Source organism: Phoxinus phoxinus (assembly GCF_949152265.1).
Source record: "Phoxinus phoxinus genome assembly, chromosome: 22".
In the NCBI taxonomy this organism is placed as follows: Eukaryota; Metazoa; Chordata; class Actinopteri; order Cypriniformes; family Leuciscidae; genus Phoxinus; species Phoxinus phoxinus.
The window spans coordinates 22,103,857-22,131,174 of NC_136897.1; the positions used below are offsets into that span (position 1 = coordinate 22,103,857).

At 38.1% G+C, this 27,318-nt stretch overlaps 1 protein-coding gene across 3 annotated transcripts in view; it reads left to right on the forward strand.

The window, feature by feature from the left end:
- Window positions 1–27,318, forward strand: part of diaph3 (diaphanous-related formin 3) — a 284,319-nt gene that overhangs the window by 181,308 nt on the left and 75,693 nt on the right. For all 3 annotated transcript variants that reach the window (XM_079598020.1, XM_079598019.1, XM_079598018.1), the window contains exons 21-23: window positions 1,844–1,973; window positions 7,296–7,420; window positions 13,524–13,688. In XM_079598020.1, the coding sequence (XP_079454146.1) occupies window positions 1,844–1,973; window positions 7,296–7,420; window positions 13,524–13,688 (420 nt within the window). The remainder of the gene's footprint in view (window positions 1–1,843; window positions 1,974–7,295; window positions 7,421–13,523; window positions 13,689–27,318) is intronic.

The following is a 27,318-nucleotide window of genomic DNA, read 5'->3' on the forward strand; positions in this document are numbered from 1 at the left end:
AGTAACAGAGAAAGTGTGTCGGTTTCTGCCTTTCAAGTTCTTTGCCTGAGGGCCCATCCTGATGTTCTCTCTTTCCCTCTGTTGATCTGATTGTTTGTTTGTTTTATTCCGAGTTTAACCTGTCAGTATCTTCTTCTTTTGCTCACAGTGGGTTTATCGAGCATATTTTGTTGTCAAAGGATTTGAAAGCGCTTCTCTTTGAGTGTGTGACTCACGTGTCACTGTTTGATCTCATCAGCAGAGGACGGTTCAGTATGTCATGGACGTCAGAATCTCAATGAATGTTGTGGAATGTTTCCTGTAAAACTTTTCCAATTGAGAACCGTTATTAAAGATTTGTCACGGACCTCAATGAGTCGAACTACAGGATAAGATTAGATATTTTGGGTTTCTTTGTTCCATTATCATTTTCGTACTATTTTGATTAAATATATGCACTTATAGTAAGTCTGAATCTTAAAGGACAAGTTCGGTATTTTACACTTAAAGCCCTATTTACAGATCGTATCTGATGAAATAGAACGGTTAAGTTTAAAATTTGGACACATGTTCCAGTCCCGAGAATTTTGGGTTTATTTCGCTTCCCCCCCACACCCCCACAATGGTTGTCTATGGACACTGGAAGATTCCTTCCTAAAACACATTCAACTTTCGTTTACAAAGACGTGAAACTCACCGAGTGGTCAGGGGTGTTCACTGATACGGGCCCAAAAAAAATCGCTGAAAAAGATGCATTCCAACAGGTTTTATCGTAGTTTTTGTCCACCTCCATTGATTGTATTGAATGTGCTGTGTGAGGTACGATATTCCTCCGCCGCTTCTTCTTCTGCTTCTTCTGTGTATTCAATGAAATGCCAGCGGTTTGCTTGCAATCGGCAAAGGTGCATTATCGCCACCAACTGGTGTCTATTATTCAAGCTCTCAACGGAAGAATCTGGGTGTGACACGTTTGGCAAAATAGGTCCACAAACGCTAAATAAAACTAAAATTCTCGGGACAGGAGCATGTGTCCAAATTTTAATCTTAACCGTTCTATTTCATCAGATACGATCTGTAAACAGGGCTTTAAGTGTAAAATACCGAACTTGTCCTTTAAGTACAAGCAATTTGTAGAATCTATTTTTTTCCAGCTTACTGCATAGGATTTTTGAGAAGCCCTAGTTTCGTCCCCTGCCATTCGTCTAATGCTTTACACTGCTTCCAAATGTTCTGACACTGAAATTATCCAGTTGAACCCAGTGTGTATTATCCAGCACAAAGCTTCTGTCAGAACACATACATTTAAGAAGAAATGGCAGCACACAAGATTGAGGTGAGAACTGAAATGGACTAGATGGGAAGTCGATTTCTCCAATTTCATCTCTCATTTCATAAGGGCCTATTTGAAACTCCATTTTCACTTCATCTCTATCTCTTACCCACTCCCCACCCCCCCAAGCTTGGTAATCAAGCTTCTTAAATCATCAAGCTACACCACCCAAAAGAGCTTAATAATGTTTCTGCTATCTGCGTTAATCAAATGCTTTTTGCTCTGCCTTTTACAAAGGCTTGTATCCTTGTGCCACGATGATAATCATAACTGACAATGAAAATGTCTTGCTTTTCTTGTCCAGCGGCAATTTCAGTGTACTATCAAATTAACTTGTCAGACGTGAAAGCAGCGGACGTCAATGGCTTCCTTCAAGATTCTCTCTCCGTTTCTGTAATGCTATGAACAACCAAATATCTGAATTTTTTTGATGGATGTATTTATTTGTTTCTATCTTGATTTAATGTTACCACATTAAACAATTGATTTCCCCGCTTCTGTCTTTCTTTATCTCTCTATCTCCCTGTGTCCCAGCTGAAGGACACTAAATCGGCTGATCAGAAATCCACTCTACTGAATTTCCTGGCAGAGATCTGTGAGGAGAAATACCCTGAAGTGCTGAAGTTTGTGGAGGACCTACAACATGTGGACCGGGCCAGTCGAGGTACTCAAACTAGTGTCTGTTGTAAACCGTGTTGGGAACGTTACTTTAAAAAAGTAATTAGTTATAGTTACTCACTACTTGTTCCCAAAAGTAACTGAGTTAGTAACTGAATTACTCTATAATAAAAGTAACTCGTTACCAGGGAAAGTAACTATTTGCGTTACTGTTAAAAAAAAAAAGTTGCTATTTGCCAAATAATTTGGATTTTTGTGAGCAGTTTTCACAAGTCAGTTGAACAACAGGTGTTTGTACATAACTTTCGATATTTATTGCACGTCGACAGATAAAGAGGTTTATCCTGCACTTCAAGTATTATCTTTGTAAGAAAAGTAAACAGTTACACCATATAAAGTGAACTTAACTCTAGCAAATTAAATCAAACTCTCTCAACCTGAGACAACTGGTCAAGAAAACAACCTGGCGAACTAGCATCTGTGGTGGAGGTATCGGTGTTTTTTGCCCCTAGCTTTGTAGATGCGTGTGTCAATGTGAGATGCTTCATTAAATTAGAGTTGCTTACAACGGAGGTCGACAAAGTATTCGCTCCTGGACATAATGTACACATTACATGCACCTTCTTGCCTTTGACCACAATGAATTTGAAGTAGTGCTTATATCTCCACTTTGAAAATGCCAACTTTTCATCGGATTGCTCCTGACTCGCCATCTCTGCTGCTCCGTCGAATCTGTTTAGCTGTTGTGTGTGTGTGTGTGGCGCCTGGCGCGTGTGCTGGCATGTGTGTAAAAACACTGGCTCTGATTGGCTACCATGAAACATGACTCTGCCTTAGCCAATCATAATCGCTTACCTCGTTATTAACCCACCTCCTCACTAGCTGTGAGCCAGGGGTGCGTTCGGAATCGGATTACACAGTTTATTCAATCAATGCATATAACGCACCGCATTTAACGTCCAGTAACGTTAACGGCGTTGTAACGACGGGAAAAGTAATTACCGGTAGTTAGATTACCCCGTTACTGAAAAAATAACGTCGTTACCTAACGCCGTTCTTTTAAACGGCGTTATTCCAAACACTGGTTGTAAATCAATCAATCTTATTTATTTATTGCAATGCAATTACAATATTGTGATTTATACTTGTATTTTATTTTTTATTTTATTATTTATTACTTTCATTTGTCTTGCTATTACTGTTTTATTTTTTGCTTTTTAATTTATTTTGCCTTAATTATATAATGCTTTAATTAGTTAGTCGATGGTAGTTTGCTGGTTTATGGTGATTTAGCTGCCCTAACAACTCCCTGGCTGACCATCTGAAAAGTGAGAGAGAAAAAAAGAAAAAAAAAGTCTTCATTTCATAGCTGCCAACATGAGATGGTACTTTAACTGGTCTTTAACATCACTCTCACATGAACTACCAGTTTCTATGTGTGAGTTTTTGCCGACTTCTGTAATTGTTTATGTCCTCTGTGCTGCAAAGCCTCATTTTGCTGCACGCACTCTGTCAGCAACACTAGACACAGAGATAATGTCAGCCTGTGTGTGTACGTTTGTGCGCTCACAATTATAAGGCCGGTGAGTTGTCAGATCTCCGGATCCTTTTATTGTAAATCTTAATCTGAACACATCACGATTAGAATCCACTAATATAAGCTGATATTTTCAGACAGTCTTTGTCTATCTGCCTGTGTGTGTTTTAGCAGACAGAGAGAAGCCGAGGGGCCGTTGTGTGAGGTCACGTTGCCCTCGGCAGCCCTAGAGGCAGAGTCACAACAGGACCAGAGCAACTCACTGAGTTACCTAATGCTTACAGAAAGCAGGGCAGGGAGAGTTTTGGCAGTGCAAATAATCAAACAGGATTATTAGAGAGAGTGATTAATAAGATGCCCTGCCTATATGTCTGTCAGCTTTAGAGAAAGTATTTACAGGGAACATAAAACTTGTGTTTTTTCCAAATGAAACAAATAAGTCAGCAGGAAATGATGGAGGGCAGGACTTAGTAGTTGAGATTTTATTGGATTGTTAGACTTGTTAGGTTGTAATATTATTGGTTAATATCGTTGTTCTCTGGCTGTGTAGTGTGTTGATTGCATCAGCTGAACATGAGTTTCACAGGCTGGGAATGTTATTACATTTTATACAGTATTGCCTATTATGATTTTTTTATTCATAATACTATACTTTGAAGAATGATTCACAGAAAGACCAGGGACATTTATTAAGACCTAATGGGATTGATTTTTTTTATTCATGTTGACTTAATTACGAGCTGTTAGTTCAATTTGACCTAAAACAAGTGAGTTATGTCATTTAGTCACCCTCGCATTGCTCCAAACCCATATGGTCTGCTTTTATGATGCTTTGCTGTCTTCTTTCTTTCTTGGTGCTTGATAGCTTATGGTCACAATTTAGTTTCACTGTATGGAAATGAGCAGCTCAGACATTCTCCAAAACATCTTTTGTGTTCCAAAGAAGTGAGGTTGGAGCAATGTAGGTTTTTCTGTCATGTCCTCTTTCTCTTACTCTGGCTCTGCAGCTTTTTATTAGTTTCACTTTTTTTTTTTTTCTGTCCGTCTCTTTCCCTCCTGTTCCCCATTTCATTAGTGCTGCCTGCTCCTGTGCCCTTCATCAAAGCTGAAATGGCATTATGGGTAACATATCCCCTCCACACTGAACGTCTGTCCCTGCACGCCCCTCAGGAAACAGCCTTTGATTGTTTTACAGATATTACTTCCATTATTCTGTCCTTTAGAGCTCACATTTGCAGGTGTATGTTTTGTTTTTCTCCTGGAGATGGAGATGCTTTCATTAAGAATTAGCTATTGTCATTCTCCAACTATTATGTTTTTGTCTCCCATTGTGGTGCGGTTAGGTCTAGGGTGATTCCCTTCAGTGGCTGCTAATGGACGGTTCATACATGTGTGTTTCTTTAGGTTTTTTTTTTCAGGAGCACCTGCTGACTGTTATTGAGGCTTTCTTTTACATTTTTATTTCCTTTGGCACACACTTAGCAACCCAAGTGGCTCTTAAGAAAGGGCACCTGAACATAGTGGATGCGTTTCTAAATCTAATGAGCTAACTACCTAGACAGCAGCTTTGTCCGAAAGCTGAGAAATACTGCCTCTGCAGGCAGCATACTGTAGATGTATCCTTTGCTGCCTATGATATCCCACAATCCTGTGTGTTTGATTCTGTGACATTTGAAAAAATAAAGACTGTCTAAAAGATGAAATTGGTGGTTAGTTTGTGTATAAATGTACCGGTATACACTTTTTTTTTCACGTAAACTCAAACAATCCTGCCACATATCTAAATTCAAAATAATTTGTCTTTGACCTGTACACAAACAACACGGGTGAATCATGATAAAGTTTGTTCAAAAAATACTTTTTTGAAAAAATTAATATATGTATTTATATACTTTTATTATACTTTTCTTTACCATTTCTATTAATAAATAAAATCCTGATTAAAAAAAAAAAAAAATCCAGGACAATAGTTTTAACATTGAAATATTTAATATTAAATATTTTAAAATAGAAAACATTACAATAAAATCATACCAAACCCAAACTTTTGAATGGTTTGGTACTTTATTGTTCACAAGGCTAATTGCTTAGAACATGTCTCCCCAACATGCTGCATAATAATACTTTGTGCATGAATATATGTATCTTACAGATATTCAAATTGACAGATAGGTCTGTAGGCGCTGGTCTCTTGGGTCGCACTCAAAGTGCCAGTGCCAGCTACTTCTGACACTGTGCTGTGAGACCAGACATTTACCTCTCTACTTTGACTCCATGAGAGGGAGCTAGAGATGAGTTTTTGTGGCTAAAGTGAGGTTTTTGCATTCAGCTTGTCCTGTCTGGTTATTTGTACAGGCACTTTGGTTTTGATTCAGCTTTATACTGTTCTAAATTTAAAATCTGTGCTTTGACTCTATAGGCCAAGATATGGACAGTGTGAGAGACACAATCAGTTGCTAAAAGCCTCAAATTGTTCTTTGTGCATGTTAAAAATTATTAAGATTTTTAACATACACCCCCCCCCCCCCCCCCAAAAAAAAAGTCTGACTTAACTAAGCAGATTACCGTTAAATAGTTTAACATTTACACAATTCCTCATGAAAATGCAATAAATAATATCCTGCTAAGCTGAGCACATATAAGCCAAATCTCAACCCACGAGGTTCAGTCAATGTGTCCCATCACATTAAGCTAACACTGTGCATGGAACAAGATCGTCCCCTCCAAACAGTGTCTGCTTAATCAAACCTGAGCCTCTTATTAAAGTCACATAATTACCTCATCAAACTACCAGCATGTGTGAGGAACGGGTGAAAGATGCAGGCCTGGTTTGGTCTTACCGGAACTGTTGTGATAATAATGAACCAAATATATCTCCAATTTTTTATAGTTTTATGTAATGGAGTCAGCTAATAGGACATACTAGGCCTTTTAGAAATGGTATGCTACAAAGCTGACGCGTGTAATTTCTTTACCAGTTGGGTCAACAAACTCCCCCACGCACACGCATGCACGCACGCACGCACGCACGCACACACACACACACACACTTCCAAAACATGTATTAATCTTAGTTGATTTGTATTATAACATTAATTAATGCATTATTTTGTATCGGTTAACAATATTTCATGGTTCTGAGCTAACATGAACTAACAACGATCAGTATTTTGTTATCTAATGTTAACGAAGATAAATAAATAAAATAAGTTGCTCAGTGTTAGTTCATTTTAACTCACATTAACTAATGAGACCTTAATGTAAAGTGTTATCCTGCTCTTTATCAATGCTATTATTATCTTTTTTTTTCTTGTTGTAATTGCATATATAAACCAAACACATCAGATGTATTGCATAGAAAATAAATGGATTGCATTGAAATAAAAAATTAAAATAATAATTAACACCAGTGAGACCTCAGAGTAAAAAATTATCAAACGGCTTGACTGTTGACGTCTCACACTGTGTGTGAAATAAGAGACATCGACTCTCTCTACTTTTTTTTTAAAGGAATTTTTTTGCTGTCTAGGTATCAAAAGGACTCAAAACAGATTATATGTATGTGCAGTATATGACTGCAGAGTCTTCTGAAGACATACGGCAGCTTTGTGTGAGGAACAGACTGAAATTTTCCATTCCGTTATAGCTCTGAAAGCTCTATAAACTTTTTTCCCCCCCAGTAAATGTCCCTGTCCAACAGAACTTGGTTTCTGAGAAGTGTTTGTCATCTGGATACATGCATTTTGGATCTGCTGTAAGTAAAGCGTGTCAGTGCATTGTTTTAGATCTGTGTATCTGTGTGTGTGTGTGTGTGTGTGTGTGTGTGTGTAGTATCAGCAGAAAACCTTGAGAAGAGCCTGAGACAGATGGAGAAACACCTGCTGCAGTTGGAGAAGGATCTGGACACTTTCAGCTCCACAGACGATCAGCAGGACCTGTTCCACAGCAAGATGGCAATATCCTTTCACACGTTCACACACACACACACACACACACACACACACACACACACACACACACACACACACACACACACACACACACACACACACACTGCACATTTCTTTGTTTCTTTTTTTTTTTTTGTCTGAACACACTTATTCATTGTTGTGCTGCTATCAACATTGTTAGTTCTCTTGCACATGGTGGCAACACATTTTCTGGCACCCTTGTCAACCTCACACTAATCAGAGTTTATGTCGGCGTGTGTGAATAAATTATTTATATTGAACTTCACCGGGCTGCTTGTGAAACCTGGTTTGATAATGGAGTTGTACATTCCTGTACTTGCTTGTTAGTTCTTTTCCTTGCTGTCTGTCATTGCTCTCGAAATCATTTCCTGCGGTTTTGATGCTGTCTCCTTTGCAAATAGCAACTGTTTGAAAGCCAGACGTGTTGCCAGGGGAGATACCAGTGGCACAAACTAAACGCTGATCAAAACAGATACCCTAATCATCGTCAATGAACCTTTATTTTAGTGCATTTTGTACAGCTCTATGGAGCAGGTAGTCTTGTGTAGCTTCGTTATTCATTTTTCTTACTTGGGCTCTACCGAATGTTTTATTTTTTGCTGGTGTGCTTGCTGTTTAGGGCAAAAAAAACAGCTTTGACTTTATTACTTTAGTGGGGTGCTCATGATCCAGTGAATTCCGGCAGTAGATGCCTGTGTTCTGGGGCTGACCTGACTGCTCTACCCTTCACGCTGTCCTAGCTAGACTCTACCAGGGGAGGTTATTATCTCACTCACCAGCCACATAGTGGACTGTCTTCCACCCTATGTCCCTCCTCTCATCCATACTGTTTTTCTCTGTTTATTTACTTTTTATTTGCTTTTTTTGTTTGTCTGCTCTAGTCTTTAATTTTTCATTTTGTTTTTCTTCTTCATAAAAGCTACATTTAGTGCCTTGTCCCTACCGATATATTTTATGAATGCATTGACTCAAATCCTAGAGAGCTACCCTGCTAGACAGTATTTTGGGGTATTGTTTTTCAAATTTGAAAACACTGATGATGCCAAAAATATGCTCGCTTGGTGGGCAGATCTTGGTGGGTATTTGCAGTGGTCTTTTACAATGGGCATCAACGTCGCATTTGTAAGTCTTGCGTAGTAATGTGCTGAAATATTAGGGATGCGTGATATATTGGTACCATAGCAGTTGTCATAAAGTTTTTCTTTAATGTTTTTTTGTTTTGTTTGTCATTTAGAATTGCCTTTGCCATCATCTAACACTCACTTAGTTAATTTTTAAAGACAATAACAATTTAATAACATTTAAGACCCCTTCACACCAAGAACTATAACGATATATATATATTAGCGTTCACACCAGAGGACACTATCATTGTTTATTTTACGCATGCTCTGCTGTAGCGTAGTCTGTCACTTTAAATGCTTTCGCTCTTAAAATAAAATGGATTCTGATTGTCAGTGGTTTTATCGTTCATCTGCTGGGAAAAAAAATCTTTCTGAAAGTGATATTGATATTGTTTTACTGTGCCGTTATTGTTATAGAGTAGTTGTGGTGTGGACTGTTATTCTTGACTTTTACATTTCATTTTTTTAATTTATTTTTTATAACTATGTCTTTACCGTTATAGTTATCGTCCTTGGTGTGAATGGGCCTTTAATGTAATATTGTGCAAAACGTAAAATGAATATCCATTTTGTACAGTACACTGTCATGATGCAGATTATCAGTATTCGCCAGTGTTGCATCTACATAAAATATACAATCTAACCAGAGGCTGCATTTTATAGACTCTACATGACATTTTATGGACACTAAATGGGCAAAAGTATGTAAGCACCTGAATATTCTGGGTTTACATTTCCATAAATGACTAGGCGACTGTGTTTATTTTATGCACCTGTTAGTACTGTATGTACAGTATGCATCTGAAATAGTTCATTAGAAGGGGTGTCCACATGCATTTGTGTGTGTCTCAGGTACTGTATTATGGGGTGTTTGTTAATAGTGTGTCTTACAGTCGTGTAAGTGTACAGTATGAGAGTCTAACAAGCTCAGGTGTACAGGAAAAAAATCGATGCTTTTCAATCCCTCTGCTTGTGTTCAAGGGTCAGCCATCAACCTCTTTCTCTCTATTTAGTTTAGCTCTCTGTCATTTTGAACAAAAACCCAGAACCCACATTCCTCCCTCTTTCCTCTGTTACTGCTAACACCGCTCAGCTCCACAAGGCACGGGCCCTTTTCTTTCCTCTGAGCTCTTAGCACCAGCAACCAGATCAGTATTAACGTTAATGAAGTCTTATCTCTCGCTCTCATACACCGTCTGTCCTTTCATTAGGTGAGCACGTCCCCTGCGCCTCATTCTCCGTTCATATTTGGAAGGCTTGAATGAACTCGCAGTATAAAGGACAGCAGAGAAAACGCACAAAACAGATCTGTGTGTGTGTATGCCACCGAAAGAACTCCCAAAAGATTTCACGTGTATGCCGAACAAGCATCGCTGTCCGGTCTGTCCGCCCTCCCTTATAATGTCTTCATCATGAATAAGTCATGGAGGACCTGAGTCCTGGTGTGAAATTTGTGGGTTAGAGTAGCTCCGTCCTGTCTGTAGATGACTACTTTTTAGTAGAGTTCTGGCTAATAGTCGCTTTTCCTTTGCCTGGGAAGAGCTGATTATGCAAGTCAGCTTTTCAGGTGAGCTTACAATGAAACTGTTGCAATCTAGGACAGTAGATTGCCACACAGCAGAGATTTTGCTCAATTCAGCAAAAAACACACTAATGCATATAAAACAGCACACAAGTCATATATATATATATATGTATACTTATAAATAAGATTGTGTTGGTAGCCACTCAATGTTAATGAGTCTTTAAGCAAACTCAGTTAAGATCTACCATATTAATTAAAGAGTCATAATTGAAGATGTATTTGCTAAATCAAATGCAGCATTATTTATAGCAATTAAGCAAAATACCATGAATAATTTTGTAGGCTTTAGCGTAAGAAGGACAGGTGAATGACAGCAGGTGCGATCGTCATCTGTTGTGGCACTTAACTACAGATCTGTTTGTAGTGTGACTGGGCTTCATAGAGGCTGCCGTGGTGCAGTTCACAAGTCAATCTGAGAGCACCTCCTGAAAACAGTTCACCTCGCGGCCAGCTTGTACACGTACCTCATAAACACAGACACGCACACACACTCTCTCTCTCTCAAGCTAATGCCAGTAATAAAAGCAAAATTCTTTGGACGTTGATACAAAGTTTTAACAGATTTTTTTTTTGTGGTGGGGGGGGGGGGGGGTAGTGTAATGTGAGGCAGCAGCTTCAAACAGGATTACTAATTAAAAACCACATCAAAGTCGAAAATATTAGTTATGATATTTGAAGTAAAGCTTGCCATCTTTGCATAGGCATTCCTGACCTCACAGCAAGGATTAGACCCAGATTCTCTCTTTCATGTCATGTGTGTAAGAGTCACAGTGTCAGTGCTTGCATGTGTATGTGACGTGCGAGACATAATGCTAATGTTTGTTATAGAAATTGTATGTGGCTTAGTGAAGCGGAGTATGATATGATAAGAGCTCTTTGCCCTTGAGAGTGAATATGTGTGGGTTAAAGGTCAGTCACGCTTTTATATCTACATCCTAGTGAAACTTCACTCATACAGTAGTAAACAATAAGACTATTTGTATTTTCTTAGCACTTGTGTTTATATACTGTAAAAATCTTTGTCCAGCCACAAGGACACACACACACACACATATGTATATATTTTCCCTCTGGCCCACTGTTTTCTTTGTCGGCATGTATGTAGATTGTTTCACTCTCCATTCCAAAAGGAAAACTTTGATCTTCATCAAAGATTTTCACCCATCCCTTTTTCTCACACCAGACTTGTGTTCTCAGCATGATATTTAGCAGTGTGCACACATATGGCAGTGTTCATGTGATATGCTAGTGAACACGTGTAGGGTGTTAATTAATGACATGCACAACTATTAGTATTGCTTAGAGCAATTCCATGCAAATGTCACCTTACCATGAAATTTTTTTATTTTTTACCAAAAGAACAAAACCCTATTTAAGTTGTGCATTTAGGTATGTATTTTACTGCATGAATGTGCTTTAATAGAAATTTGAAGGGTATCGCCATGTTTATCCACCACATATGAGGTGTGCACCGATAGTAAAATTCCATTTTCATCCAACTATCATTTCATGTTTTCAAAAGTTAGGTCCGTTAGATCAAAACAATTTCAAATATTTTTTTTAGATTACAACTGCACCTGTCTCTGATGTAGACTGGTGTAAATGTATTTAAATGCAGGTCCCATGCTTGTTACACTTAACAGCATGAGAGATGGAGTGAACACATGCTATATTATCACATGCTATAAATTATCCATAACCATTTGCGGTACAATTTCAGTTCTAATTTGATTAACTTAGAGGCCAATTTTTTAAAAGCATTTTAAACGCATTTTCATAATCTAATATGTTCTTCTTTCAGAACTGCCACGTCTGTAACGGATAGATATTTTAATCGATATTAAATGGATGACACGGTAGATATTTTATATTCTGTGGAGAGCCAACCCTTCTCCAGTTAGTGGATATTGTTGATTCTTGTTTGTCTATTGTAATTCACAGAAAGTCTACAAAATATGTTTATATGTTAAAAAACACCCTTTTACCTCACTTTCGGTGCAGGTCACTAAATGATAATGAGCAACTGCTCACCCCACCCCTCTCTTCCATGGGGGGTGTCGACACAAGATAAGTAAAGTGCTGTCTTGGCAACCTGCCTTGGTGGACAGTATACAAATGGCTGAGGGCGGAAATATGCTAATACGAGACAGTCCGTCAGTGGTCGTGGGCGGAGCATGAGCAATATGATGTCATATTGCTCATAAAATTCAAACGGCTTGATTGAGTGTTTAGGCTTTTTTATTATTAAAAAAAGGAGCGAATGGAATTTCTTCGTTGTATGGTGGTGTGACCACACTGCAAATACACATTTATATGCAAACACCAAATAAAAGTGAATTTTGCATCGATGAACCCTTTAAAAAGTAAAAAAATGTAGGGTTTGTTTTCTAGTCTTGCTAAGATCTGAATTAATTTATGGTTGTTCAGTGTTGCCAAAAGGGTCACCTTAAAAACATGGGCTTTGCAGAGATTTGCAGCCCACATGCTTCCATTCGATATAAATGCGTGTGGGCTGCAAATAAATGTGGAACATAAACACTGGTTTAAATGACTGTCTACAAGTACTTTTTAGCCATCTATAATTGTTTGTTAAAGAATAAAATGCCTGTGTGTATACATGCTTTCCCAATAAATTACATGTTTTGCATTGGCTCCTACTGTACACTCCAGCACAGTTTTAATTGGATAGAGCAGTAATGGGTAAAGCGCTTGGCTCTGTGCAGAAGTGCAGCAGTTTTAACCATAATTATAATGAACTGGACTTTTACATGCAGACTATTTATATGCTCTTATACGATATGTGTCTGGGTTTTTGCATATGCGGGTTGCACAACTTTAGCAAGTGTTGCATTATGGGCTTTGAGTCATGCGATCAGGCATTAAAAGTTAATTGTTTTCATTTTGGTTCATTCTTAGCGGAAAATACGCTTAAGCTCTGGCATTTCACAACATCCTTTCCAAATGGTAACCTGTTAGAATAACACAAAATATTAACTTTCCTTGCCTTGAAATGAGAGTGCACTGTAATAATAAACTTGAAAATTAAATAACAATGGCATTACTGCTGATTTATTGAACTTTTTTGTGCATTTATGTTCAAAGGTGCAGAAGTAAGGATGATTGTTTCCTTTGGTCATTGTTTTTTGGGGGTTAATGTATTACCTGCAATCCTACACTACATTTTTACTCTGGAACAAATTAAAATATTTTTGTCCCCCCCCCCCCCCCCCCCATTTTATTTAATTAATATAACCAAAGTATCCCAATAAAGAAGAAAATGTATTTCTTAAATTATTTAAATGAAAATCCTGTTGACAACATGTTTTCTCATTCACTTTTCAATACTGTTTTGGAAAAGTCCTTGACAATGATTCCTCACAGTTTCTCTACGCAGGCGAGAGATCAGTACCAGAAGCTGATGATCATGCACAGTAATATGGTGACCCTTTACCTCAACATGCTGGCGTTTTTCGCCATCGACTCCAAGAAGACTTCCGTGGAGGAACTCTTCACTGACCTCAGCAACTTCAGAGCCATGTTCATGGTAAGCCATGACTCTGATTCAGCTCATAATCACAGTCTCTATACCATATGAAATGGAGTCGTGTCAGTGCCCTGTTGAAACCAGCTTGTGTTTGCGGTATCTGCAGCTTTGCAGTAGCCCCACACCAGCTTTCAATGACTTTACAGGGAATAATCTGGTTCTTTCTCCTTCCAGCCTTGACCCTTTTGGCCCACAAGCCCTGACCTACTTGAACAGGAGGAAGCCTTAGAGTAGAGGGAACACTGGGTATTTAGTAGGCAAATATTTCTCGTTTTGCAACGATAGGTGCAGGTTATGCACACATTAAGACTGAGCGCTTTCTGTCTCCACTTACTGTCATTGAGTGTGTGATGGTGTGTGCGTGCTTTCGCACACTCCCTTCATTCCCATTCTGAAGGTTCTAGTGCACTAATCTGACAAAAGAGAAGCCGCCTGTCTCCTTTATGAAAAGCCATTTGAAATGCAAAGTTATTTTCCACTTGGCTGCTACAGTAATGAGACGAATCACGTTGCCTTTATTATTTTAAATGATTTCATGATGGAAATGCTGAAATTTGGGGAATGAGCTGACGGCGGGTCCACCATCAGATGCATGATAATGCAGTCCTGTGGCGCACTTTTGAAGCCTGTTCTCGGGGGACACAGAACTTGCGCTCCAGACGCGCAGCCTGTACTGTACTCCGTCGGACTGAGTTTTCACACTCGCCGTGAAACAAGGCAACTGAGAGCAGGAATAGGGGTTGTAATTGACCGAAATCAGCAGTCTGAAAAATGTAGCACGAAGGGTGCAGGCTGTCATGTTCAAAAGAAGATTCTTGGTTGTGTTTTTGCTTTATTGATTTTAGACTGGGCTTGGATGCTACATTTGACTCAAACAAAAATGACACTGAGGGACAGCTCATTCAATACGTGTAAAACTTTAGGAAATACGCTGTTAATTCATTGTCAACAATATGTTGTCTGAACCAGGGGTTTTCAAACTTGGGTCTTTGAAAATAAAATAAAAAAATAGAAAAATAATTATAATGCATTATATTATTAATAATATAAATACTATATTAATATTGGCTCAAGCACAATCATGATGTAAATTAGATAGTTTGATTTAATTAATCTATGTATTTAATAATTTTTTTATTTAATTTTTAAAATATAAACTGTATTATATTTACCTTCATATTTCCAGATAATATATATATATATAAAAAAAACTTCTGGCTTTAGAACATTCACAATTTAAATGAATTCATTTTTATTACAGTAACATCAAATGCATTTACAATTCTTTTTTTTATGTATTTGTTGTTTTCAAATAACATTTGTTTATTTATTTATTCACTTATTTTGTAATGTGAACAATAACCCTAGGAACATGAATTAAGAAAATAAATCTCGATGGCTTCAAGATTTTAAAGGGGTGTAGCCAGATGCAAATGTTTCTTCTTCTCTAACCCATTCTTCCTGCCCTCTGCTTCTCTTTCTTTCCTGTCCGTTCTTCTCCCTCATACAGCATGTCTCTCCCTCACTCTCTCCCTCTTTCTGCCCTTTTCCAGGTCAGTGAGTTTTCAGACCTCAGAAGCAGCTTGTTTAAATCAATGCTGAGGAGTGGCAGGGGACCAGCAGTAGAGCAGGAGGCTACAGGCCTTCACACACACTCACCTTACCACAACACTGTATGCACTCACACATTCCTGCACACCAAATACTCACACACATGCAGACCTGCAGCCACGCATGCTTAGTCATCCTCTCAATAACATCTCTCTCGCTCGCTCTCTTCGGTTCTGACTGCTTTTTTCTGCAGAATGACATTGACAGGATGTCTGCATTTTGATGGAGATTGTTTTTGGCTGCTGCCCCACTGATTCCCAGCAACACGGGCACATACTTGACACACACATTCCGACTTTCTCGACCCATTTTCCTATTCTCTTTCTTAGGGTGGAAAAGTGACAGGAATGAAGAAAGAAAAGAAATACAAAAAGAGAGACTATGAGACAGACTAATATAGGAGTCACACAGAGAATTAAATGAAAAAGGAGGGGACAAAAGAAAGTAATAATGCTGCAGTAGCAGCAAATGACCATTCCTGCCAATCAGACTGTTATGAATAATTGAATTTGTGTAGGGAGAGATGAAGATCCCACCTCACCTTACCTCCTTTCACTTCTCCATATAGGAGCATTGTGTCTCTAAACCCAGTGAGCTGCCTCTGCAGCATTTTTGGGCACCATAAGCAGATTTGAGTGCTTGTATAAGCCAGCCTGTAATGTCCAGAAATGGTGTTTAGGTAGGCGGCTTTCATTTTCATTCAAATACTTTTACGAAGCCCAAAAATGCTGCTCGCACTAAAAAAAAACTTTATCAGTAATTTTGTCTTATTTTCTTCATCTAAAAATCCTTGAAACAAGAAACACTTGCTTGAGAAGCAATATGCAGCACTGCATAAACTTTTTAGGTTTTAATTGCATTTATAAATATTTAGTTTGTAAATTAAGTTTTGAGAGAACATCTTTAATACAAGTGTATTTTGTCTTACTGCACAGGCATTTGTTTTTCTTGTTTTAAAATACGTTTAAAGTTAAAACCAATGAGAAAATTGCCAATGCAATAAGACATAATACACTTATATAATCAAAATCTATGAAAACAAGCTTTAATATCTCATACAGTGTTGCTCCTGATGTCATTTTACCTTTGTTATATAGGTAATTATAATATATAATGTGTAATGTAATATATATTTACCACAATATTTCCAGATATTTTCTAAATATATTTAAGTATAATCATGATGTGAATAAGATGTGCCTGTTTGTATGCTTGTATGTTTATATATATATATATGTATTTTTTATATTATCATAATTATTTATTATATTTACCATACAATATCCACATAATATTCTAATCATTTATTTTGGGTTTAGTACAATGATGACATTTTATTGATGTATTTATTTAATAATATTACCTTTATCACACTTTATTTATATCATACTAAATATGCTATGCTTCTAATGTAAATTTTCATTGTTTTAAGGATTTTTAGGAAAAAATTCACTAAATTCAAGTTTTTCTTTTATTATTTACAGTGTTGATACTGTAGGTATCTCTGCTTTGTAAAATACTCTCTTGATTTTTGGTATATTTGATATGATCTTGCAAACTCCCTTATGATCCAGGCTAGGTAGGTAGCTCTGATTTGGATGCGTCTGTGATGCAGAAAATGCTGCTTCGCATGCTGCTCATAATCACAATTATGATTTGGATGTTTATGGAGCTTAAAATGTTGTCTATAGGTAGCTTTGATTTGTTTATGCAGTTGCCTGAATTTTGTCTTCAAAAGTTGTACTGTACATGCAGGCTGCTGTGATTCCGAAAGGTCGACAATATCCAATTACGATGCCTATGCAGCTTTGTTTGTCTATGATACCCAAAGGGTACTAGGTTATGAAACAGCCATTGAGTGGAAATAGAAGGACATAGAAGGATCTGCTTTACCAGGGTTCGTTTTACAATCTTGTAAAACATGTGCGGCCAAATTGTTGTCTGTTAAAAAAAAAGAAAAAAAGATTTGAGACAGGATTCTTATGCGACATAGTAATAGTAATTTGATTTCACACCTCATTCTAAGATGCAGGTTGCTCTTGGAAATGTATCCTCGCACGTAAAGTACCCAAAAAAATCACAAAGGGGGTGAATTGTTTTAAGCAGCAGTTAATTATGAGGCTAAAGCTCAAGGGAGCCACACAATCCTTGCCAAACCTCTGAATCACACCCTATAATCCTGTACCATGGGAGTTGCTGTGCAACAACCACTCTTTCATTTCTACTGTTGACTTTTAAACTTTAACGCTCTGCCTTATCAGGAAATAGCCAAAATGTTACACACAGGCACACAAACACATCAAATCATTGAAGCGTTGTCAAAGCCCTCCTCATAACAGACTGACCAGGTGAACATTCTGTCGCATGCGGTTCATTCTGTGTGATCCTCATCGCTAACACTCTGAGAGATGCTAATGTTGGACATGCCCTCGCTCGCTCTGAGCCCCTAGTGTACAGGGTGCTAGTCATTTTACATTGAACTGTGTGTTTCAGAGTCTTTTAGCGTGCGCGTGTGTATGAGCGTTCTCCCTCTCTGCTCACCCACCCGTTTGAAATAGACCAGCAGCAGTTCGGCAGTGCTGACAGGAATCCAATTGACCGTGGCTAATGGCAGACAGACAAGGGAGAGTGGGTGAACACGGGATGACCTGCAGGCAGAGAAAGAGAGAACAGGATGGAAAATGGGCATCCGTTCATCTCTCCTTGGCACAACCCATAAAGCGAGAATTCAAGACTGATAATCGCTATTTATGATGTATAAGGTCATTAAAATGCTTATATAGTCTGCGATAAGAGCTATCAGTGCAGTAAATACAGGATTTATTATAGTTCATCTCAATGATAATAGCTCTGTTACAAAATTTAACGAGCTGCCTGTTTGGATTATATATGTGTGTGTGTGTGTATACAGTATATATATATGTGTATATATATGTATATGTACATGTGTGTGTATATATATAGTTTTTTTTTGAGGCATGTAGACCAGTTTTTCGTCTCCACTATCCTGCAGAATTTAGCTCCAACCCTAATTGAACACACCTGAACACAGGATAATCAAGGCCCTCAGGAGTACTAAGCTGCATTTGGTTAAAACTGTTGTAAAAGTAGGTTCTATATAAAATTTGTAGTATTTCGGGCGAACTATATATGCCGTGTTGTCACTGTCAGATGACCTATCAGCATCCGTTGCATCACTTCACTGCCATTTAATCTGAATATACCGTACTACTTGTCTTACATACTGTTTTGCAGGGCTAGCAAATTACAGGCAGGTGAGTTTGATCAGGGTTGGTGCTAAACTCTTAGAGGAGTGGGCCTCCAAGGGAGAACCTTGATGCGGTTTTGCAAAATAATTCTTCTTCAACCCTATAGCAGCATTTACAACTTCATCTCTATTTGTTTTTGGTGAGTAACCGTTAATACCATATATTCAGCACCCAGTCCAAGACTCAACCTGAAACTGAGGGAATCCCCTCTGCTCTGGCAATCTGCGTTAAGAAAAAACAAGAGAGGTAGGGTGCTGCTGGGATTGACAGTGTTTATCGACTGTTTTGTCTTTGGTCGATGTTGAGCTGCGCTAATAGACCTAGTGGGCAGCTGCAAGCCACCTCCCTTGGAGACCTGTCCATACCCCCTAGAAGTCCAATAACTAAATAAGATTGATTCACGCTAATTCTAGAAATTGCATGGCATTTATTTGTTGTTGTGTTTTGACCTCTATGTGCTTTAACCTACTATATGCCAACAATGTGTTCCAGAGTTTGTTTGTTTAGTTAGTCATGGTCTGTGTCAGGTAGGGATGCACCTATACCACTTTTTCCAGAACAAGTCAGGTACAGATAATTGTATTTTAGTACATGGCGATACAGAGTACCAATTCCTGTATTTTCATTGCATTTTTAATTAAAAAAACATTGGGCAGAGAAACCAAAATAATATTTTCAATAATCAATTTAGTTGGCTTAGCAAATTTAAATATCCTTATTATACCCTAATTATTTTCATGCCTAATTATGCCTGTTACAGTGTTGTAGGAGCTACTGTTACTTTCAATGTTCATATTATTGCTCTATCATATTGTATCTTCAATTTAATAGCACAGTGAATATTTAGAAATGCTCTAGCTGGGCTCAATCAAGAGCAGTGAGGGATTTTCTGTCTTTTCTTGTCAGATTTACATTGAGGACAAAGACAGCAGTAAGTTTATTAGGATGCTGCCACTTTAAGAGCTGCACGTATCCAACATACTGTTATACACGTGTTCACTTGAGACATATCCGACTGTTTCACAAGAATACTTGCCTATGCTGGCATTTCGACATCATTTTGTGTGTCCTTGTCCGTTCATATGCAAGAAGGCATGAAAGAGAATTCGATTTAATAGGCTATTTGCGCGCAGTTTGAGGCAGTTTTCTGGGCGCACACTTCGGATGTTTGCGCACTGAAAACTTCTATCGTCAGTTAACATTATTGATATGCTCCTCATTTTACTTTCTTTGCTATTGCCATATCTGACCGAACTAAATTTTCCAGCAATGTCTGTGAAAAAGGGATATGCGCTCGACAAGCTTGAAACGCACGCTCAATCCACTCCAAGTACACGAGCGCAGTATCAGGCCTGAAGCCCCCCCTCAATTTGTCTGAGTTGCTTTTTAATGTAAACAAAATGGCACCAGTTCGTCTAATGCCAAAGCAATTACTGTAGCGAAATTAGCTTCGGTCACTGTAACCCTTCATAGCAGGTCTGTATCTCCCGGAATTTTCTCCTGTCAAACTGAATTTGATGCGAATGAAAGGGGAAATAGCTAGGGCCTCACTCCTGGCACGACTGCAGTAATTGAGTTCAAACGATGACTAGAAAATGGAGAGCGGCTGTGTAATGAGAAAACAGACAATTTTGGGCCAAGGGAGACTGCAGAGTTCCGTCCTAATTTCTGCACCCCATGTTTATCTCTTTCCCTTCGCTCTCCACCTAAACACAGTTAAAGGCCATTTATGCAGATGAGAAGTGAGGAATTTTATCCCCTATTGACTGGGAGAGTGGGTGGAGTCTAATCAGACACATTGGGCTTGGCAGGAGCCGAGCAGATTTTTAGACAGAGTGGCTTCATCAGATTAGCAGGGTTATATGAGGTAGGCAGGCAGCTGTTGTGATCTATATTAAGGCATGTCTTATGAGAGCCCCGGCTTTGAGTTTAGAGTTTGCCAGACATCAATCACTTGTAACAGCATTTTAGACTCTTTCCGACACACTTTGTTCAGCTCACATGGAGTCGTCTCTCACGGTGAATGCTGATTTAAATACTCAAAGAGATACAAGTGCAGAAGTTTTCAGAGACTGAGAAGCAAAATGCAAACATTTTGTTCCCTTGTTTCCACGTTTTGCACCAAAATGATGCTTGGGCCAAAGCTGGTGTGATGCTGTTACTACAAAACCTGCACACAAACACACACTCTTAGAGTCTTTCTTGTGTCTATGATAAGTATCTATAAAAAATAAAAAATAGATGTTTTATTTAAGATACGGAAAATAAAGTCACGAGTAGCTATGCTGCACCGCAGATACAAATAAGGTGTCAACTTAAATCACATCACATCAGTTGCAATCTGCTTTGTTTGTTTTAATGGGATTTATCTATTTTTGTTTTGTGTTATTGCCTGTTCACATCAAGAACGATAACTATATTAGCGTCCTCACCAATGCATGATAACGTTCGGTTTATTATAAACGGCGCTGCAGAAATGTTGTCTGCTGCTTTAAATGCTCCAGCTCTTTAAAGTAGGTTGGAATTTGATTGGCCGTCGATGTTTTTATTATTCATCAGCTGGAAAAAATTTTTTTTTGAAAGTTATTTCAACAATATCGTTCCCCTGTGACATTATAGCTGTGGTTTGGACTTCACTAGTCTTGTATAATTACAATGGTTATTACAATTTATAGGTATAGTTATTGCCCTTGGTGTAAATAGGTCTAGAATGACTGTTTTTTGTTGTTGAAAACTTTACATTTTAAGGAGGTTATTCTATCCCCTGGCCTGATGTTAGTGTATTTATGATTGTATGTTTAAGTTTTCTTCTGACCTAGAACAATCATGCCTACAGTGGATTGGAGGCAGATTAGGCACTGTATCCAGTGACCGCAAAGGGGTATGTCACATAGTGGTTGATGGCTGGTATTGTGCAGCATGTCCAGAGAGAGCGAAGCCCAGCAGTTCAGGTTCATCAGTAACACTTTGTAATGGTGTGTGGGATGCAGCGAGATGGATAGTGTATTCTGAGGAGTTTCCTCACCTCAGCTGTGTGTAGGATTCTCCCCTTAACCCCTCATCAGTCATTTACACACATACACAGATGCTGACTATGACTAACAGCAAAAACTGTGTGTGGTAACCCCCATCCTCTCATGCTCTCTTTTTCTCTCTCTCTCTCCCTAAACTCTCATTGCCTTTACTTTGTGTGTGCATGTGCATTTGTAAGAATTCCCTGGTCACTGCCGTGCTGTTAACTCATCATTAATAGTTCAACCCAAAAATTGAATTTCTATCATTTACTCACCTTGATGCTGTTCCCAACACATATTACTACTAAAAGTTCTTCCATTAAACACACACACACACACACAGACACAAAACAATGGAAGTACTGGTATCTTAAGGATATTAAAGCAATTCATACAATAGCCCCTGTATCTCTGATGCTCTCACAGCCAGCGGCAGCTTTAAAACACCGTGTGAGATCAGCAATATTGGGAATGACTCGGGCAGTGGCTTTGATTATATTAGAATAAATCAGGGGTGTGTGTACGTTACAGTGATTGCTATTGATTCAGACTGAAGTTACACCTTTTCAGTATTTATTCAGCATTGTGAGACTTACTTGTATCTTTAGCGTTACACTGTACTGTATTGAAAATAATCAATTTAGAATAATCAGAGTTTAGATCTATCCAACTCACACCTGCTTGGAAATTTCTAGTAATCCTGAAGACCTTGATTAGCTGGATCAGGAGTGTTTGTTTAGGGTTGGAGCAAAACTGTGCAGAGCTGTGGTGCTTCAGGAACTGAGTTAGATGCCACTTCTTTAAAGGCCCACTGAAGTGCCTTGGAATGCGCAGCTTTGTGTAATGCATTGACATTATTTGCACTGAAACTGAAAGCTAAGGCGGGGCATATTTAATGGCTCCTCCCCCTTTTCAAATGGCCAATAGCGTTTAGTCCTCACAAGACTGCAAGTGGTACTTGACAGCACCATGGAAGTGATTCCTAGCGCTGATATGTTTGATTCAGTAGTAGAGGTGTGAGTAAATTGGAAAACGGAATAAAACTTGAGCGTTTGAGCAACCGAACACACATCTCCAACCCATATTGCTCCATGACGTGTCTGTCAATGATCGCTTTGGCCAGGTGGTATGTATAGCATAGGGGGCGGGACGCTTTATTACAGTCTCTCGCTTCATTTTAGATTTGAATGCTTATATCTCCTAAATGTGAATTTTGTCATTGTTTTTTAACGCACCCGCTTATTCATAACCTTAAGGTTAACATATTCATACTTAAAGTTAAAAAACTTAAATTTTGATTTTAGGGGGCCTTTAAGGTCTCTCAGACAATTGAAACTATTATTTACACAGATTAAAGGTTTTGTGACCTGTAAGTTTTGACATATAAGTGAATAAATAGAATCATTATAGTTCTTTAGAAAACATCAAGGTTTCTATGCTTTCTTAGTTTAACAAACTGACCTTTTTGTATAGCTATACAAAAAATTATGTGAGTAAAAGCATTTAATAATGCCATTCAATGTTGAAACATGCATTTCTTCTGTTGTGATGTTTTGTGAGTTTCTCTAAGAGCTTGTTCTTGTCGGTAAGTCTACTATCATGGTGTTCAGCCAGGGATTAGACCAGCTCTTATGTTATTATTTTCTATTATGCCACTGAAGAGGCATAATGGAACATCCTCAGCCTTCTGCACATTTTCTTTGGAACTGTTATTGAACATCTAATAACTAGTTCACTCATTGTTCAGCGTTGGCCCATCTTCTCCTGAATGCTGACTCACGCCGGAGCTGTTGTACACCGAGGCGCTGTCGACTTAATCGTTGCGTCTGCTGACGATCTCACTCTAAACAGCTGTCGATACTTTACTTTACCTGAGTATGGTGGCCACTGCGCCAGAGGTTGGATTGACATACCTGTCACATGCGGTTCAGATGGTCACAAGCGAAGCAGGATGGTCGCCTGCTGGTCACAAGCGAAGCATGTGGGGTAAGACCTCTGTCTGTATAGTGCTTCTACAGTGATTAGGGCTGCACGATATTGTAAAAAAAAAAAAAAAACTTACTAGCACTGTTACGATTCCTTGATTAAATTTGAGTACTCAATTTTTTTTAAATCCTGGATTGCAATTTACCCGTGTCGAGTAACCGGAAAAATACAGGAAGTGGCACATTCCACGGATGAGAATCCATGAACTGCATTATTGGACCATTTTCTAATGCTACATGCAGCATCCCAATTTCTCCTACTATGCCCTAAAAGTATGTACTGTTTTTGTTAAGAAAAAGTACATACTTTTGAGTATGTAGCTGAAGAGGAGGCTTGCATTGAGACGTACTACTTTGTCATAATTGCGTCTTTAACAGAAACAGCAGCCCATCAATCTTATTTTGACAGGTTGCCGACAATTAAAAGTATGCACTGTCAGTTTCAGAGTGAAGCTTGGCACCTAGTTCATTTACATGCATGCCCTCCTTCACTCTGAAACTGGTAGCACATATATTTATTAATAATTAAAATCGCTACCTGCACTATTTGACAATCGGCGTAAGTCATTTCGCGATATTGATTTTAATTCGATATTTTGTGCAGCCCTAGAAGTGATGAAACAATATCTGTGCAGTTCCGCTGTGTGCCATTATAGCCACTTGCAGAAGACCTGGGTCAGGGCACCGTCAACATCACTTCCTGTGTAGAAAGCCGAGACCAATTGAGCAAATTGCTGATTTGGAAACGAGCTTAAATGTACCGTTGGCATTTTTCAGAGAGGAAAGCAATAGCGTGCTAGCTTTGAAAGCATGAGATCCCACCCTCCCTTCAGAACGTCTCCAAAGCCACGCCTCCTCCAAAACCCCAAAAACATCAACTCGTACAGCAGGGAGAAAACAAAAGCATCACAAGAGACGGTGTTAAACTACCTCATGTCTCAAAGTACGTAACATTACAATAATAATGAGCATAAACCACTTCAAGGGCACTGACCTGTACCACCTGACTGCTGCAGATTCATTTCAGCATTGATAGCATTGCCATTGAAAAACATAAATGCGAGTCACCAACACCTCCGAGTATAACGTCATGGGTTTCCATCTCTTACAAATCACTGTAGTTATGGTGTGTACGCAGGTAGGTAGGACATTGTATTATTGCATTCGGACCGAATTAAATGAATGGAGAAACATTTTATGGTCCTACTTCCACAGATGTATCTACAGTACATATACTGTACATACATGTAATGTTTCTGGAACAAATCACCTACAGTACCCTGCATGTAATGTGAATTATTTAATTGCCTCATTTTCTCTCAGTGAAGACGTTCACTATATCAAATTAGGCTTCTGGCAGAAAATGTGCAATTGGGCAACACCAGTGACAACTGACAAGTCACAAACAGTGTATTAGAAGTCTAGAAGTGTTGAAGGAAGGGCAGGATCATTATGAATCCCCCTCTTGTATTAGTGTTGATATTGATGTCCGTGCTACAGAGCGTAAGGTCACGCACCACTGCTTTTCATTCTCCTCTAATTCTAATGAAAGTGTTTAAAGTGCTCTGTGTGCGCACAGTCACAGAGCCATGGAGAGGAAAGCTGATTTAACCCACCTTCCATCTCGCTATCTTTTTCCCCTCGTCAGGATTTACTGTGATCGCAGACTGTGGCCGTAATCCGCCACACGCAATGGGGAATAAGCCTCGTTATCATGTGACTTATACTCTGTCTTGGCCTGCCGTCAATAGCCATATTTCCTGCTCATTTAAGGGACCACTGCTCCAACTATGGATCAGTTGGAGATCTGTGAGCTGTGCAAAAAATAGACAGGGACATCTGCCTTAGCCATTTACGAGGAGCTTTTCTTTTTCTTTTTGTCAATCCCCTCTTATAGCAGGTGTGGAGAGTTTTTCCATGGGACAAATATTAGATATGATGGTGAAATGCTTTAATAGGACAACACAATTTTGGGTTGTGGTAGTAACTGAGTAGGGTTTCATTGGCCAGTCAGAGAGAGTTTTTGTGTAAATATATATTAGGGGTTTGCAGCGGAGCCAATGTCTGTATTTGTAACAATCTCAAAAGTATTCGTATCTGTGTTCAGATAAAATCTGAAGTGGCCGTTGTTTTACCCGGAACGGAAATTCGTATAGTTACTTGAAGATAATTGCACACTTTAGAACGTTCATAAACCAATCAGTTTCAAGCATTCAACAGCCCCGTAGACATATAATAAAATTTCATTTACATTGTGTGCATATGTATATGGGCTTAAGTGGACTTAATATTTATCCATTTGCATGTGTCAGGATATGGGCCCAGGATATGTGCATTACTTCTGTAAATGCATTCAACTTTTTTCAAATCTAGAAATGAAGTACTCATACCCTTATGTAAATTATTGAATTATGAATTCAGGTTATTCCTCAGCGTCTATATTTCTCCATTTGCGTTGAACTCCTCTCCCCACTCTTTCTCTCCCACTCTTTCTTTCTGCCTTTTCTCATTAAACCTGTTCGTCTTTTACCTCTTACACCTTACCTTTGTGTGAGGTGTGCCACTTGCTCGGTTCCGCACACTTAGAAATACATCCATTATCTGGAGAAGGCTTTTAAGGCTGAAGAGAGAAAGAGGCATATGAAGAGTTTGGACAAGGTGACTGCTCTAATGATGTTTCTTTCTGATAGCTTGTTCTGATTGCCCGAGTGTTCTTACACCTAGAAAAGTAGCCCTCATCAAACCAAAAGAGGGGTTATAGATTTCTAACAACCCTCTCCAACCGCTAATGGTCCAAAAAGAAAAGAAAGAAAGCAAGGAGGGGAAATTTTGCTCCCTTCTTGCCCCCCAGATTTTCTTGAAAATGTCTGAAGTGCTCAGAGCGTTGTCATAACCTGGGAATAAAATGGCTTAGTTAATGAGAGGTCTTTTTCTCTCTTTCTGCCACTTTACTCCACTTAACATTATTTTCTTCCAGTTTGTCTTTTCTTTCTTTTTCTTTCTTAACATCTGTTACGTTTCATTTTCTGTATATTGCAGTCAAATATGTAATGTATTAATTATAAATGATAAATTATTCAACCCCCTACATAGCACCCAACATATTGATAATGTAAATTAGTATGTACAGTACCTTTCAAAAATATTATTTTTTTCAATATGATTTTATGTTTTTGAAAGAAGTCACTTAAGCTCACCAAGGCTGTATTTATTTGATTAAAAATAGTAATATTGTAAAATATTACACTTTTTTAAATATTTTTTTTTCTGTTATAATATAATTATTATATATATATATATATATATATATATATATATATATATATATATATATATATATATATATATATATATATAGTATAAAATAAAGTAATTTATTTATGTAATGTCAAAGCTAAATTTTCAGCATCATTACTCCAATCTTCAATGTCACATTATTCTTTCAATAAAATATATGTTACTTACCCCAAACCTTTGAATGGTAGTGTATCATAGTTTCCCCAACAAAAAAATTAAAAAACAACTTTTTTCAACATTGATAATAATAATGAATGTTTCTTGAGCAGCAAATCATCAGCATATAATTATTTTTGAAGGATCATGTGATGATTGAAGACTGGAGTAATGGCTGAATATTCAGCTTTGCCGCCATATAAATATATTACATTTTAAAACATATATATATATATATATATATATATATATATATATATATATATATATATATATATATATACATGTATACATGTAT